Raw genomic sequence first — 15,493 nt, 5'->3', positions numbered from 1 at the left:
GAAGCTGGCAGATTGTGGCTTGGACAGATACATTCTTCGCTGGGTAAGGAACTGGCTGGAGGGCCGGGCCCAGAGAGTGGTGGTGAATGGAGTTAAATCCAGCTGGCGACCGGTCACGAGTGGTGTTCCCCAGGGGTCGGTGCTGGGGCCTGTCCTGTTTCATATCTTTATTGATGACCTTGATGAGGGTATTGAGTGCACCCTCAGTAAGTTTGCAGATGACACCAAGCTGGCTGGAAGTGTTGATCTGCCTGAGGGTAGCGAGGCCCTACAGAGGGATCTGGATAGGTTGGATAGCTGGGCTGAAGCCCATTGGGATGGGATTCAACAAGACCAAATGCCGGGTCCTGCACTTTGGCCGCAATAACCCCAGGCAACGCTACAGGCTTGGGGCAGAGTGGCTGGAAGACTGTGTAGAGGAAATGGACCTGGGGGTGTTGATTGACGCTAGACTGAACATGAGCCAGCAGTGTGCCCAGGTGGCCAAGAAGGCCAATGGCATCCTGGCTTGTATCAGAAATAGTGTGGCCAGCAGGAACAGGGAAGTAATTGTCCCCCTGTACTCAGCACTGGTGAGGCCGCACCTCGAGTACTGTGTCCAGTTTTGGGCCCCTCACTGTAAGAAAGACATTGAGGCCCTGGAGCGTGTCCAGAGGAGGGCAACAAAGCTGCTGAGGGGTCTGGAGCACAGGCCTTATGAAGAGTGGCTGAAGGAGCTGGGATTGTTCAGTCTGGAGAAGAGGAGGCTCAGGGGAGACCTTATTGCTCTCTATAACTACCTGAAGGGAGGTTGTGGTGAGCTGGGGGTCAGCCTCTTCTCTCGTGTGACAGTGATAGGACGAGAGGGAATGGCTTCAAGCTGCGTCAGGGAAGATTCAGGCTGGACGTTAGGAAATACTGCTTCTCTGAAAGGGTGGTCAGGCACTGGAATGGGCTGCCCAGGGAGGTGGTGAAGTCACCGAACCTGGTGGTGTTTAAAGAGCGTTTGGATGTTGTGTTGAGGGACATGGTTTAGCAAGAACCATTGGTGAAGGGCGGATGGTTGGACTGGATGATCCTGTAGGTCTTTTCCAACCTTGGTGATTCTATGATTCTATGATTCTATGATTTATTTTTCCCTTTGAGCAAGGCAGGTTGTTGCAGCAGTGGAACTGGCAATGTCTCGACCCAGATGCCATGGGTGATGGCAACAGGAACAATCAAGGATGAAGTAAATACACTTTCAAAGCTTGCAACTAAATCAGGAGATCGATTTGCAAGATCTTTGTGCATGAGATGAGTCCCTGATCCAGCTTCAGCAGTTCTGGGTCCGCAGCAGCTCCAGCAGCACCACGAGGAAGCTCAGCAGCCTTAAAACACAGTGGAGCACATGGGGTTTGGCACAGGATCCCCCCAAAAAGGTGCAGACTCACGGTGCAGCTTCCGAGCCCCAGCAATTTTTAGTGTTAAACGTGAAAAAAGCAAGAGAGTAAGATGTCCTTTGAAACAAAAGTAGATTTTTGAACATCAAAACCAGCTTAGAAATTAAAATCTTAGCTGCTTGCAAACCTGTTCGTAATTAACAATGAAAGGGCTTCCAGGGAGGAATTCAAATAGTGGATGCTCTCTGTCCCAAATGATTCTTTCTGGCTAATTTTCCTTCCTCACACCCTGAAATACCCAAGGTGTGTGCATGAGAAATGTGCATAATAATGAAGCTGACAAGAACAAAGACACGGCGAGGCAAAGAAAAGGCTGCAATTTGCAAGTTTAATTTCACGCTCAGCCAGGATTTGATCAAGGAGAGGAGGGATGGGCTGAGGTTTGGGGGTACATACATATTCATGATATGTATTTGTAATATATTGAGTACAAGGCAGGGGAACAGAGGATAATCCCACGTTGCCTATGTGCAGGATTCCATCCCCCAAAAGCTGCCCAGATTGTCCATTTTGGAGTGATTTTAGCCCAAACATCAGCCATACCCACGTGGGGGTAACTTACATCCTGCAGATACCGCACCGCAGGGCCTTTGGACATACGGAAAATAGCTGTGGCTCCTCAAAGCTCCCATCTATGCAAGGAGCATCCCAACAGCAAAAAGCAAATGATGGAGGACAGGAAGAGGGTTTGGAGGCTTTGAACCTCAGCAGAGCAATGAGCTGGTCCTTGGATACAAGTGATGTCTGACTTTTTGCTGCATCAGAGACAACCTCAGCCCTGCTCACTTAGGAGGAACAGAGCAGACAGACCTTGGATGTGGCCGTCCTGGGCCTGGGGACAGTGAGTCACTCACCGCCGACTGAGCGCAGATGTTTGGGGTCTGAGCACGTGGCAGGAGGCTGCTTTAGACAGCTCAGCAGTTTGGGTTTTTTTTTTTGCAAAACACAGCGGTCATTCATAAGTGCAGAGCGCAGTGATGGACTCCAGATGCAGCCACACACACAAAAAACACCCAGCGGGATGCTAGCAGTGTGGAGAAGGAATATTTTCTTACAGAGGAAAGTCACAAGGCTTTTCTTTTCCTCAGCAACACCTCTGCAAAATCACTTTCAGCGTGGCTTTCAGTCAGTTCATGATTTGAAATAATAATTTTTATCTCTAAAGCCATTCCTGATTGATTTATTTTTTCTCTTGACTCTGGAAACCACAGACTGAGTTTATGCATGAGAGAGCAAGCAGAATGGAGACCTGGGTAGTGCCCAAGTGCAGTGCAGCACTGCAGGATGGGGTCACAGTGTCCCAGGTGGTGACACTTGGGTCAATCCCAAATGCAGATCTTCAGAAGATATCATAGAATCCTTAGAGTTGGAAGGGACCTTTGAAGGGCATCGTGCTGGTGAAGAACAAAAGAGGTCTGTCTGGGCCATTATGTACTGGACCTGCTTGCATGCAAGGCACGCCTGCTGTTAGGATGTGGATGGACACACAGCAGTGGGATTGGGATGATCTGAAGGGAAATAAAGAGCTGGAAGGGAATAACCTCATCCTGTTGCTCACAGAGCAGCTGATTTGGGGAAGCAGAGCTGGTGCACCACATTTCCAGCCTCACCCACACATGTTTGGAACCCATCCTGCACTGCACAGAAGAGCTTTTCCAAGAAAAGCCCTTCCCAAAAGCAGCTCCTCCATCTCAGCATCCTCCTCCTCCTCCTCTTCCTCCAAGGCAGCTGCCAGCAAGGAAAGAAGCATGGCAACTGCAGAAATCACCATGAAGCTCGGCTGGGGCTGCTGCTTTTGGCTTATGCATCCCAGCTGTCCCAAGTGCATGATGCACAAGATGCCATATTCGCACCGCTACCACCTCGCAGTCCTCCCATCACCATCTGCTTAGAGCTGGGCCCCCTGGCAGCTGCCTGGTGGGAAGTCAAAAGGAACCGTCGGCTTTTTAAGGGCTTTTGCAGAATGGGAGACACCTACTTGCTCCAGATATCCTTGCCACCTGCTTAGGAACGGTCCTACAAGAAAGCAGGAGATCCCCACTTACAAAACCATAAAACCTGATGATGAACCCAAAAATCAGCCATTCTCCTGTGCTTTCACAGCAGCCTGATGGTCCATGGAACAGATTCAGGGGTGGTCTGCAGCATGGAGCCCCTCATTCTCACCTGGGGACATGGGCATAAGCCCCGTCTGCCCAAACTAAAGCAACCCAACCTAATTCAACCCAACACAAGCTGCCCCGACAAAAGGTGGCAGGTAGCCTCAGGGCAGTTATTTGAGCTCATGCAAGCACACTTCTCTAGCAGCTTTTCTTATTATTTAACCTTTAGCCTATGGTCTAATTTGCTCTGTGCTCAAATCGAGCCCAAAGTAGGGCAGGTGTCATCAGAAACCCAAGACAACCATGACCCTCTGCGCTATCTGCTTTTTTCTGGAGACTGTTCCTATAAGGTTCCCACAAGGTCCCTTCTAACACATCCTTTACTGTTTAGGGTTTGCCCTGCCCTGTTAATCATCTCTTTTTTTCTTTTTTCTTTTCCCCAAAAGGAGTTCTGCTTTCTAAAAGCACATGGGAAGGAGGTTTCAGACTTTCCACTGAAACTGGCTTTTTCCTCCTCCCGTGCTTCCCTAAAACTGTAATTCAAACAACTTTAACTGTACATTATTTTCTTTCTGAATTGCCCCAATGGATAATTTATCCTCTTTTAGTGTAGCTGTGGGGAGTACAATCTTATCTTTTAGCTCCAGCAACGCTGACAATTTCCTATCTTCTGATGCCTTCTGCTCTTCACTACGTTGGGGCTTTGTTACATAGTTGATTAAAGCAAAATTGCTTTTTGCTGCAATTTTACCGCAATCTAACCCAGAAATGCCCAAAGAATCATAGTCATCTTTCACAATGCTCATCTGTTAGCTGCTATAAAAGTCCTCCCTGCTCAGTCTGGAGTGCCTCTAATTCTGTACCAGCCATAATATTTGTCATCAATTAAATCTCCTCTATTGACACTCCTCTGAGCTTCTGTAGTTGAGATACTGAAGATATCCAGCCAAACCCACGGTCACTCACTGCCATCCCCTATTCTTCATTTTCTCTTTTTAATACAAAAATCCTTCAGCAGAAATTGCTTTTCTTTTTGTATCTGCAACCAAAAGCTTTTGCCAGCTCTCTGCCACAGCCTCCTCAGTGCACCTTTCTGGAAGGTTTTCAGGCTGCTTGGCTATGAATCATGGCCCCATGATCCTATACATCGTATGGAGATGTGCTGCTCCATGCCCCATCCCTCCTTTTCCAGTTCTGTGGGAAAAATATAGAATCATAGAATCATATATCCAAGCATGGTGTGAAAATGCCCCTTTTCTCTGCCCTGAGGATGCTGTGGAGTTTTACCAGGTGAACCCATACATGCAAGGATGGGGACACTGAGTTCCCACCTACGTGGGATGGGGTCTGTGGGAAGCGGCCCCTTGCAGCAGACAGTGGGTCCGTCCATTGAAAGGGGTATTTGGGGGACGTCTTAGCCATGAAGGCTAAAACACACCACATGTTTATCTGACCTCCTATATCACACAGAATTAGGAAAACAGGTTGAGCTGAGCTAATTGTATCATTTACCATAATGTAAAGGCAGGCTAACACCTTTAATCTTGATTTAGCTGATAAAGGTTGACCAGCAGAGGATGGAATATAAGCATAATGTATGATAAATATAATAAATCACATGGACATGTGTAGTGTCCATCATGCGAGCAGTCTGTGCCGCCATGGGCTGTTGTTTGCAAGTGCTATAATGAACTCCTGGCCAGCTTGTTCCCTCCTCTGGCCCTCAAATGATCCAAGCTTTATTGTCTTCATTTCATTTTAATTATAGGCATTTAGTCAAACGGATCAGTGTTTCTGCCTGGTTGGTTGGCCGTGTGCCACTGGGACCCCAGGCAGACAGCACGAGGACTGCAGTCGATGCTGAGCCATGATAGCACAGTGCTCATCGATGTCAGGGTCATTGGGCTGCCTTCTGCTTCACCTCTCCAAAACCCAGCCTGAGCACCCAGGAGTGCTGCATTAGGAGGCACCGTACATTATGGGGAGCTGGTGAGAGCCCACAGCTAACTACAGCCCTGACATGAAGGTGTACTGCGGAGACCCTCGATGCTGTGTTTTGGGGATGGGGTAAGAGTTCCTACTTCTTGGGGAACACAAAGCATTAGCATGTCAGAGTGCTGGAGGCACTGATGGTGCTGAACAGACTCCCCTGGGACCCACACCTGCCAATGGCCCAGGAGCCTATTTAAGGCCAATGCAGTGCCCTTGATCCTTGCTTGAGCTATGCAAGTGCTGGTCTTCAGGTTCAGCCTCAGCTATGCTCATAATCCATGCTGGCTGTGTTGACCTGAGTCCTGACCCAAACTGATTTTCTAGCTTGCTCTAAGGTCTGCTGTGCTTTTATGTGCTGTACTTTTATGGACCTGAGTCCATAATGGGTCACCAGGCTGCATCTAACCCTGGTTACCCTCAGCATGCCTGCTCCTGACCTGTGGGCTGATGTCTCAGCTTGAGCACAAGCCAACCTCATTGCTGCAAGCACAGCTGGTGACTCAGACTCTTGGCTGGCTTCTGCTTTCCTTGCTCAGATACCTTCGGGCTGGTCCCTTTCCTGCCAGCCCTGTCCCTGTCCCCTTGCTTCCCATCCCTGAGGAAGCAGTGCACTTACTGCTCCATAGTACAACAGCCCTGCTTTCTGTGTGCATCCCAGGCATTTGGGGCTCGAGCCCTTGCTCCCTAGGCTAGCAAAATGTAAAGGGAATAGCCTGAAAGACTGCGTACCCCAGGCCAGCACTGTGTGCAGCAATCCTTGCATGCAACCAAGAGAGCACCCAGAGCAAGCCCTGTGCTAATCCATGGGTGCCACCTGCCGTCTACTTCTGACGACATCACCCACGAATTCACCTCTGCATGCTGCTGATTGCTCCAGATGTTCAGCTTTTCCTTTGTGCCTTCTCGGAGGCTTCCTGCTGTAACCCACAGCTTGTGGGGGTGAGCTGGGGACAGCCACACGTGTCCTGCCTGCGGCAGGATGGAGCTGCTCCAGATGAGAGCAGGAGGATAACGTTACCCCTTTCCTGAGGATAACGAGGGCAGGGAATAGCCTTTTTGTATCTGCAGCTGGAAACCTGATCTGTTGGACCCGGTTTCCTAAAAAATTGGGTGGAGAAAGCATTACTGCATGGCTGAGCTGGATGAAATAATTGCAATTGAAATAAATAACTTCAGGGTTGGGTCAGGGAGAGGGGAAAAATCATTTTCATTCCTCTTTGTTTTACGTCTTTCCTGCAGAAAATTAGAAGGCAGACTTCAGACTTCTGCCATGACACAGATGAAATCAAGCATGCCAGGATTTCTCCTTGGATTTTTTTTCCCTTGCTCGCATTGTGAATTGTTCTGTCTGGAATCACCTTTTCTGTCACAACGTTTGTTTTGTTTGAGAGGACATTTCTCCTTATGAAAAAAAAAAAAATCAGTTCAAACACTTTGACCGTTTCTGAGGGGAACATCTGAACAAGTAGGAGGATGGGAGGGTGGCTAGAAATAACCAAACTGCCATTACCCAGTGGAGCTGAGATGTGGAAAGCCACCTTTCTGCAAAGTAAGAAAGTACATCTATATTCCTTTCTCACTGCTAGCATAAAGTCTTCCCTCTTTCCTCAGAAAATGATTTTACAAGCTTTTCTCTGGTTTTACAAGCTTTCCCTCTGTCTCTCATAGTTTAGAGCAATGCTTCTTTAGTTCGATCTTTCTTCTTTTTTTTTTCTCCCACCTCCTTTCCTGCTGCTTCTTGCTTCTCTGTCATTTTCTCACATTTCTTTGCACAAAATCACCTGGGTTTCTTCTCTCTCTCTCTCTCTCTCACTTTTTTTTTCCCTATAGGCATTTCCTCCATTTGCTTTCCATAAATTTAGATTGGTGGCAGCAGGAGTTGCTGTATCCAGCAGCTCAGTCCTGCAGCTCCATGTCCTCACGCCCAGCCAGCAGTGATGCTGAGCCTGTGTTCCCAATACAGATACTACCCTCACTCTGAAGTGCATGTAAAACGAATCCTTGCCAGCAGTCGCAGATCCTCAGGCAGGAAGGACATCTGTAAGGACTGCCAGAGAACCTTCCTGGTGACTCAAAGGGATGGGTGTCACCTCTGTCCTGATGGCTCTCCTGAACAGCCCAGGGAGGAGCTGAGGTTCTGTTATCTCATTAGATTAACGGTATTCCCCACCTGCCTTTAGGGAGATGAGCCATTAATCATATATGCATAACCCAAGGGCCAGAGCTACTTAGGATTCTGCAAGGCAGGCAACAACTCCTGAGGGCCAGCAGCTGAGTTTGAGCTGGCCAGCCTTATGTAACACATAAGCATACACACGTGTTGCATTGTGTTTGCTCATTCATCTCTGCACATACAATGCAAATGCAGCGTGATCGTGCACTTAATGCGGTCTTGCAAGGCGGAGGCATTCTGTGTGTGTCTACAAAGTGATTTGAGCCAGCTGAAGCATAGGTCTGTGCTTTCACTGGCATGTCGAAGCCTTAACCAATGTTATTCAGTGTTTCTCAGCCCTGACAACAGCTGCAGTGGCTGAGTTTTGCTGCTAGACGTCATCGAGCATTTCATGCTCTACCCTACATTTTCAACTTTCCAATAATAGATTCAAAAGAAGGTGACTGTGAGTGAGACTTCCAGAGGCAAAGCTTTCTTCAAGTGCCAAAGTGTATCAATAAATACATCAAAATAACAGGATGTCTTAAACACTCCCAGTTGCAAGACAACAGCTCCAAGATGACACGCGCGCACACACACAAAGACAACGCTTCCTTGCTGTTCTGTAAAGCACAGGAACTGCTGATTTTTCTTCCTCTTTGTTTGCTTTGAATCGGATTTTTTCAGTCCTGCTTTTGCTGAAGTCTCAGAATAACCAAAATTGATATATGCTGGGTGAAAAGATGGGTCTTGAGAGAAAGGGGAAATGCAAGAAGTTTGGGTTACTGTTTGGAAACGTTGATGAGCCTGAGCTCCCCTTGCCACTCACAAGGTCAGGAACCACTATGCCCACACAAGCAAGAAAAAAAAGAGACCAACAAAATCATCACCTATAAGCCCTTGTATTACAGATTCACAGAACTGCAGGGGTTGGAAAGGACTTCTAGAGATCACTAAGTCTAACCCCCCACTAAAGCAGCTTCCTTTCAGCAGGTTGCACAGATAGGCATCCAGGCATGTCTTAAATATCACAAGGAGACTCCATCACCTCTCTGGGCAGGCTGTTCCAGTGCTCAGTCGCTCTGACAGTAAATAAGTTTTTCCTCGTGTTAGTACGGAACTTCCTGTGTTCCAGTTTCTGCCCGTTGCCCCTTGTTCTATTGCTGCACACCACCAAAAAGGGTCCATCCCCATCAACATAACTCCTGCACTTTAGATATTCATAAACAGTTGTGAGATCCTCCCTCAGTTTTCTCCAGGTCTCTTGGCCTTTCCTCATACAGGAGATGCTCCAGGCCCTTAATCATCTTTGTGGCCCTCTGCTGGACTCTCCAGCAGCTCCCTGTGTTTTTGGAACTGGGGAGCCCAGAACTGGACACAGTACTCCAGATGAGGCCCCACCAGAGCAAAGTAGAGGAGAGGATCACCTCTCTCGACCTGCTGGCTGATCATTTCTTGATGCACCATAGGACACCATTGGCCTTTTTGGCCACAAGGGCACACTGTTGACTCATGATCAGACTGTTGTCCACCAGGACACCCAGGTCCTTCTCCTCAAAGCTCCTTTCCAGCAGGTAAACCCCTAATCTGTACTGATGTTATTCCTCCCTAGGTGCAAGACTCTACACTTGCTTTTGTTGAACCTCATCACATTCCTCCCTGCCCAACTCTCTAGTCTGTCCATGGCTGCTGAATGGCAGCACCTCCTTCTGGTACGTCAACCGCTCCTCTCAGCTTTGTATCATTATCAGACTTTCTGACAGTGGACTCCATCCTCCTACCCAGGTCACTGATGAAGATGTTGAACAAGACCGAATCTAGCACCAACCTGCACAGAACACCGCTAGTTATAGTCCTGTTTAACAACTCAGTCTGGTGGAATACTTCTCTTTGTAATAGAACACTTCCCTTACCATCAAGCTAGTTAACCCAGTGCTGGCAAACTCTATTTTTCTATACAACTCCACTATAAGTTGTACGTGACCTGGTAAAGAAGATATACTTGTGCACAGAGAAAAAACAGCTTTTCATTCTATGCTAGTCATACTGCATACCTGAGATACTGAGTATATACAGTCCACATACATCGAGGATCTGTAGTAACCCTGGTTAACTTCCCTAAGAGATTACTGAAGATAAGAGGTTGAATTGGTTAGCATTGTGATCTTGTCACCACTCATGGATATCTTCTTTTTTGGTTTCTTGTGTTATATGCTCACAGCACGTCTGTCTCAACCACAAAACCAGATGAGTTACACAATTGTGGGGAGAAGATGGAGGGAAACAACAGCGTGCTGAAGCCTCCTGCTAACTTCTGCCCAGGCCTCTGGCAGCATGACTCACTGTGAGCTGCCATGGTTACGAAACAAGTATTACTGTGCAGATACAAACCATGCTCAGAGGCAAGTACATTGCTGACTGGTTCCAAACTTGGAAAACACTCGGGTGTAGGTAAGGCCTAATACCAAGTGGGTGTTTGCAAAAAAGAGAGTTATAGCAAAATCCTCCAGAGCAGGAAAAACAGCATGCAGAAAGCAGAGGGAAGGAAAGCATCACGTGAAATCTTGCTTTCTGGTTCTTTTCGCTTATTCCTTCTGGTTTTCCAGTGCTACTGTCAGAATTGTTCCACAGAAAAACAAACGAGGGGAGAAAAGAGGATGTTTCTGTACCATGGCAAGAAAACAAATAGTAGTGTCATAGATGATTCAGCTGGCAAGGATAGTGAGTCATGGAAATGCAGCATGGAAGTGCTCAAGTGCAGGATACGCGGCACATGGGAACATCTGATGTAGACTGAGTTTAGTATCACGGCACCTTTAGAGAGCTAGGGCCAGCCAGGACTGCCAACAGCCTCAATGTTTCTCTCCTGTGAGCTCAGCAGAATGTAAGCCCACCTGAAGTGCCGGAGCAGCGCTTTTGTCAGCTTCAACTGAGTTGTAGGGTTGCCATGAAAAAGGTGTGCCTGATCCTCGAGTCACGCCAACAAGGAAAGCATTCTCATTTGATTTTCTGAGAATTAACCAAGCAAAGCACACAGGGATGCAAAGTCAAGCAGCTGCACCCTCGTGAAACAAGCTATATTAATAGGGTTTAACAGCAGGGAAGTTTTCCCTGGAAAGGATAAACAGCTTCTGGTTGCATTAGCATCCTCCAGAGGCCCTTCTCTGGCTGGAAGAAAAGGCCGGGCAATCTTTGGACAGCTATTCTGGGAGTCCTGAGCCTGCAGAGATCTCTGGAGTGGAAGAAGAGGACTCAGCAAAAAGCAGATAATACCCTCTTGAGTGATTTCCTTTTTTTTTTCTCCCAGTGTGTTTCTGTGCCGTTCTTTTTTTCAGTTTCCTGAAAATTTCCATACCTTGGATGCATGTTAAGCCACTCAGCAGTGCACCCTGATATTCAGTGCCACCCCAGGAGGGACAGCAGTCCAAAGTCTGCTTTTATGTCAGTTAAATCAGGGTTACAATCAGCTGGGGTCACCAGCATGGTACATAACTAGCATATCTGACCCCAAATCTGTATTTTACAGATAGGGAAATACAGAGAAAACCGAGGTGACCTGCTCACAGCTCACCAAACAGGCCTCGAGGTGGGACCATGCTGACTATTTTTAGGGACAACTGGCAGGTCCAGTGAACCGGGAGTGAATTTTTGAGCTCACTCTGCAGTTGATTTCACTGCTAACCTGAGGCAAATGCTTTCACTTGTTGTGGCTTCAGCTCCCAGTCTGTGCAGAGGGGCAGGGCCCTTTATTTGGAAAAAAAAAACAGAACATAATAAATTCCCACAATGTTATTTTACTTTACTTTCTAAAATAATTACCAACGAGTGGTCTTCTGTGCTCGTGGGTCCCAACTACCAGGCTACTACTGAGGCTCTTGCTCCAAGCCTCTGCATTATGAGGCTATCCACATGAGGGGGGTGGGGGGGGGGGCAAGTTAGGAGGAGGGAAGACCTGTTGGTAAGCAATAGTTGTGTTAAAACTTATTCCATGAGGGAGAAATTATTTAGTTTGGGTATCTACAAACTAACTCTGCCTGGAAGCAGAGTGCTTTGGGATGGACTCTGAGATCCGCCAATGCAGGACAGGGCATCAAACTCTGAATTATCTTTGCTAATGAGGCCTGTGAAAAAAGCCAGCTCATGGCAGCAGTGAGATGAAACCGAGCAGAGATGCTTCTCCTGGCCTGCTTTCCTGCGTATCTGCTATTTCAACATTGTAGAGAATGAAGAACAGAAGTGAGGTTTTAGTCAGGTCACGGCTGAAAGGCAAAACCGATTTTAAGAGTGTCACCTCAGCCCCAGCCCTGTGCTTGCTGGGACACGCGTCAAGTGACTGAAGCTATGCACGGATGCGAGACCTGAGAATCCTCCTCCCTGTCAACACCCCGATCGCACAACCAGACCCGTCTCGAAGCGAGCGCAAGATGGCGCCTGAGGGGGAAACGCAAAGCCCGCGCTGCGCAACCACGTGACCCCCCCTCTCCGCCCAGAGCGGGGCCGCCCCGCCCAACTCTCGCGAGAGCCGCCGGTGGCGTCGAGGGAGCCGGCGCTGCGCTGCGGTAGGAGGTCGGCGGAGAAGGACGGAGCCGGAGCCGCTTCGCCGCCCTCCTTCCTCCCTTCCCTCCCTCCCGCCTCGCTCCCCTCCGCAGCCGGGAGGATGCCGCGCTCCGGCCCGCTCCCCGCCGCCTTCTCCTTGCTGCTGCTGACGGCCGCGCTGCTGCCGGTGCCCTCCGCCGCGCAGAACGGTGAGGGCGGCGTGAGGGGAGCCGGGGGGGGAGGGGGGCGCGTTGCCATGGGGCCACCGGTTGCTATGGGGGCGGCTACGGCGGGGGACGAGGGTCGTGGGGGGCGGAGGGGGCGCGGAGGCCGTACTCGGGGGGGGGGGGCGATGGGGGGCTGCGGTCCCGCTGTGGGGCGGGTGGGGTGGAAACCGCGGCCCTCCTCCCCTCTCCCCGCTGCGCTGCCCGGTCCTGAGGTGCTCCGCGCCCGGCAGAGCGACCATCTCCTCCCGCCCACTGAACCTGCTTCTGCCGAGTTTCCTTCGGTGATTTATAATGCAATAAAGTCGTAGTTCCTTAGCAACTAAGGAGGTGCTCTGATAGGACCGTAAAAGAGGGAAGGGAAAAAAAAAAAAAGAAAGAAAAAAACCCACCCTTCTCTGTGCTTTATAGGAGAGTGTGAGCTAAATGTGGCGCGGCGTGCCTCCTCCCCGATGAGTTTGCAGCCAAGTGCATGGCGGTCGGTGGCTGAAGGAGCTCTGTGCCATCCCCTCGTGCTCCGGGGGGACCCTGTGGCACTGTGAGATGAGAGGTGGCCCTGGAGGAGGGATGGGGTGCAACTGAGGTGCCCGGGGTGCCCTGTGTGTGGCGTTACAGCAAGGCAAGGGCAGGAACTCAGCTGCAAGGTTTGTGTGCATTGGGGCAACGTTACCTGCAGAGAAACCACACCTTGCATATACACCTATTCCCACTGAGTTGTGGTCACTTCATCCTCTTGCCTCTCCTTTCCTTACTGCTGTACAGATATCTTGCTTTCTTGGTCTTTCCTCCTCTTGAGGTGGGTTTTGCTTTGCAGCATGAGGTCAGCTTTGACCCTTTGCTGTAGGAAAGAAGCACTGAGGCCTTCAGCCTATTTAAAGATGAGCAGACATCGATGTAAGAAATAACAGCCCGAAGATCCCAGATTGGATTTATTTCCTCGGTACGTGTGTGTTTTGCAGTCTGAAACCAAGGTGACTGCTAACCAAGCACCCATGTTGCTGCATGGAGGAAACCTGTGGGCTTTCTGCAGTGTGAGGGCCTTTCCTGAGGAGCACCAGAGGCTGGGCAAATCCCGCTGGTCAGTGGCCAGTTGAACTGCTGTAGCTACAAAGTCTGGTTCTTCTGCATTGATGCAGTCTGCGCTATTGCAGCATGGTCTCAGCAGGGTTAATCTGCCCACGTCGTGTTTCCCATGGTATTTGGGTGAAGTAAGGTGACGTGTGAGTTAAATAGGTTGTGTGCTTGACACTGCTCATGTGTTGAGTTAGCAAGCAAGGTGTCAAATGCTGGCAGCTGGTATAAAGATGCTAACTAGCTGCTTGATAGGCAGTGCAGGCGCTTGGGTTTTAACAGTGGTTGTGTGTCTTAAGGTCAACAGCTGAATACATTTTGGGGGTAGATGGCAGGCCTTAGCCTTCCTCTGCTTCCTTCTTGGCTTCCACTGCTGACATGAAGCTAACCTAGTAGTAGCAGGTTTTGGCACGAGATAAGATTACAGACCCCGGGAGTTTTCTGAGAGCTCATTAATTTTTATGTGGTTAACTAGGGTTGTCCCAGCAATAAATGATAGGGGAGACTCTGAACATCTGTGCTGAGCTGGGAATTTACACAAGAAGTGAATATCTTATTGGGAATGACTGGAGAACTCCAAAGGCTTTTTCCTTCTGAAAAAGGTGCATTGCTGCAATTGAACTTCTGTTCCCCATTTGAGTGCTGTCATAGCAGAAGGAAGTTTAAAGCTTGCACATCAGGCCCAGCCACAGAGGAGCTGATTTTTCTGCAACTAGTGGCCAGTGAGATGCTGACTGAATCAATTCCACTTTTGCTGTGGCGTGAAGAAACAGGTACAGCTGTTTTCTGGGTTGTATGTACTCCTGGTAAGCCATTCAGAAAATAATTTAACTCAAAAAGGCATGTGTAAATCTGTGGCAACTGTCTAAACATTGCCAGGGGTGTGCTTTGAAGGTGTGGGGAGCAGTAACCCCAAATGTACATCCAGGAATCCCATTATGTGTTATTGGTGCGTGGCCATCACTGTAGTGAAAGATAATATGCCAGGGGTTGTTCTACATACAGCAGCACTGAGTTATGTACCTGTTGAAGCTGTAGGTCATGGACTGCCTAGCCAGCAATATGCAGCAGAGCCCTCAGTACCTGTTGGAAGCAGCCTTTTTTCTTCTGACAAGGGATTACTGCTGAATTTTTCTAGAATTAATGTAATCCAGTATAGTTTTAATTAGCACCACGTATAGATTTAAGCTGACTAAAACAGGAAATAGGTTTTTGGCATCTGTAAGGATTATATTTAAAGCTCTTATATAAACACCTAGGGATCACAGAGAAAGTTGTATGTCAAAAATGTAACTTTTCCCAAGGATTCTTCTGAGACACTTGTCAAGTTGTTGATGTCTGTCTCCAGCAGGTGGGTTAGGTGAAGTGACAGAAAGGAGGGTTAGAAGAGAGGTGAGGGAGCATGAGGAGGAAAATCAGTCCGTTGGGAGGGTCTGTGTGTAAACCTGTAGTTTCCAACTGGTTTTGGTTGGAAAGTCACCACTTCAGAACAGTGTTCTTGTGGAAAGATGCTTGGCTTGCCTCTTTGGTGGTGAACACCATGCCTTCCTTGGTTGCTGGTTTTTTGACCTTGGCAGCGTATTTGGCAGCTACTTCCTTCAAAACCAAGACTTGAAGATGCTAATACTTGGTAAGGTTTGGTTTTAAAGGAGCATGGCTACATCTCTCCTGATGGCTGAAGGAGATACTTGAGCTGCTCCTGTTAAATTTGCAGTCTTTAGCACAGCGGTACACGATCTGAATCACTTTTTCCAGTTCTTCCATTTCAGAGCTCTGGTCTGGCAGTGTGCACTTAAAAGCCGGCTTTCTCGTGTCTTGTCTGAAGGACAGAATCCTTAAAATCTCTCACTTGTAAACTTGTGAATGCTGTTTCTGGCTGCGGCTTTTCAGCCATTTTGCACTGATTGCCTTCTGGTATTCTGATGTGATTTTAGCGGTCCCCAGATAAAACTAAGAAATGGTTTCATACAGCATTTATGGAGCGTGAGTGTGGGC

The 15,493-nt window shown here is 48.6% G+C and overlaps 1 protein-coding gene across 4 annotated transcripts in view; it reads left to right on the top strand.

Annotated features, from left to right (window-relative positions):
- Positions 1-12,160: 12,160 nt before the first annotated feature.
- NPTN (neuroplastin) overlaps positions 12,161-15,493 on the top strand; it is a 47,030-nt gene continuing 43,697 nt past the window's right edge. For all 4 annotated transcript variants that reach the window (NM_001398079.1, NM_001398078.1, NM_001398077.1 and 1 more), the window contains exon 1: positions 12,161-12,412. In NM_001398079.1, the coding sequence (NP_001385008.1) occupies positions 12,325-12,412 (88 nt within the window). In that variant the 5' untranslated portion in view covers positions 12,161-12,324. The remainder of the gene's footprint in view (positions 12,413-15,493) is intronic.

This window comes from Gallus gallus, chromosome 10 (assembly GCF_016699485.2).
Source record: "Gallus gallus isolate bGalGal1 chromosome 10, bGalGal1.mat.broiler.GRCg7b, whole genome shotgun sequence".
In the NCBI taxonomy this organism is placed as follows: domain Eukaryota; kingdom Metazoa; phylum Chordata; class Aves; order Galliformes; family Phasianidae; genus Gallus; species Gallus gallus.
This window is presented reverse-complemented; position numbering and strand designations above follow the sequence as displayed.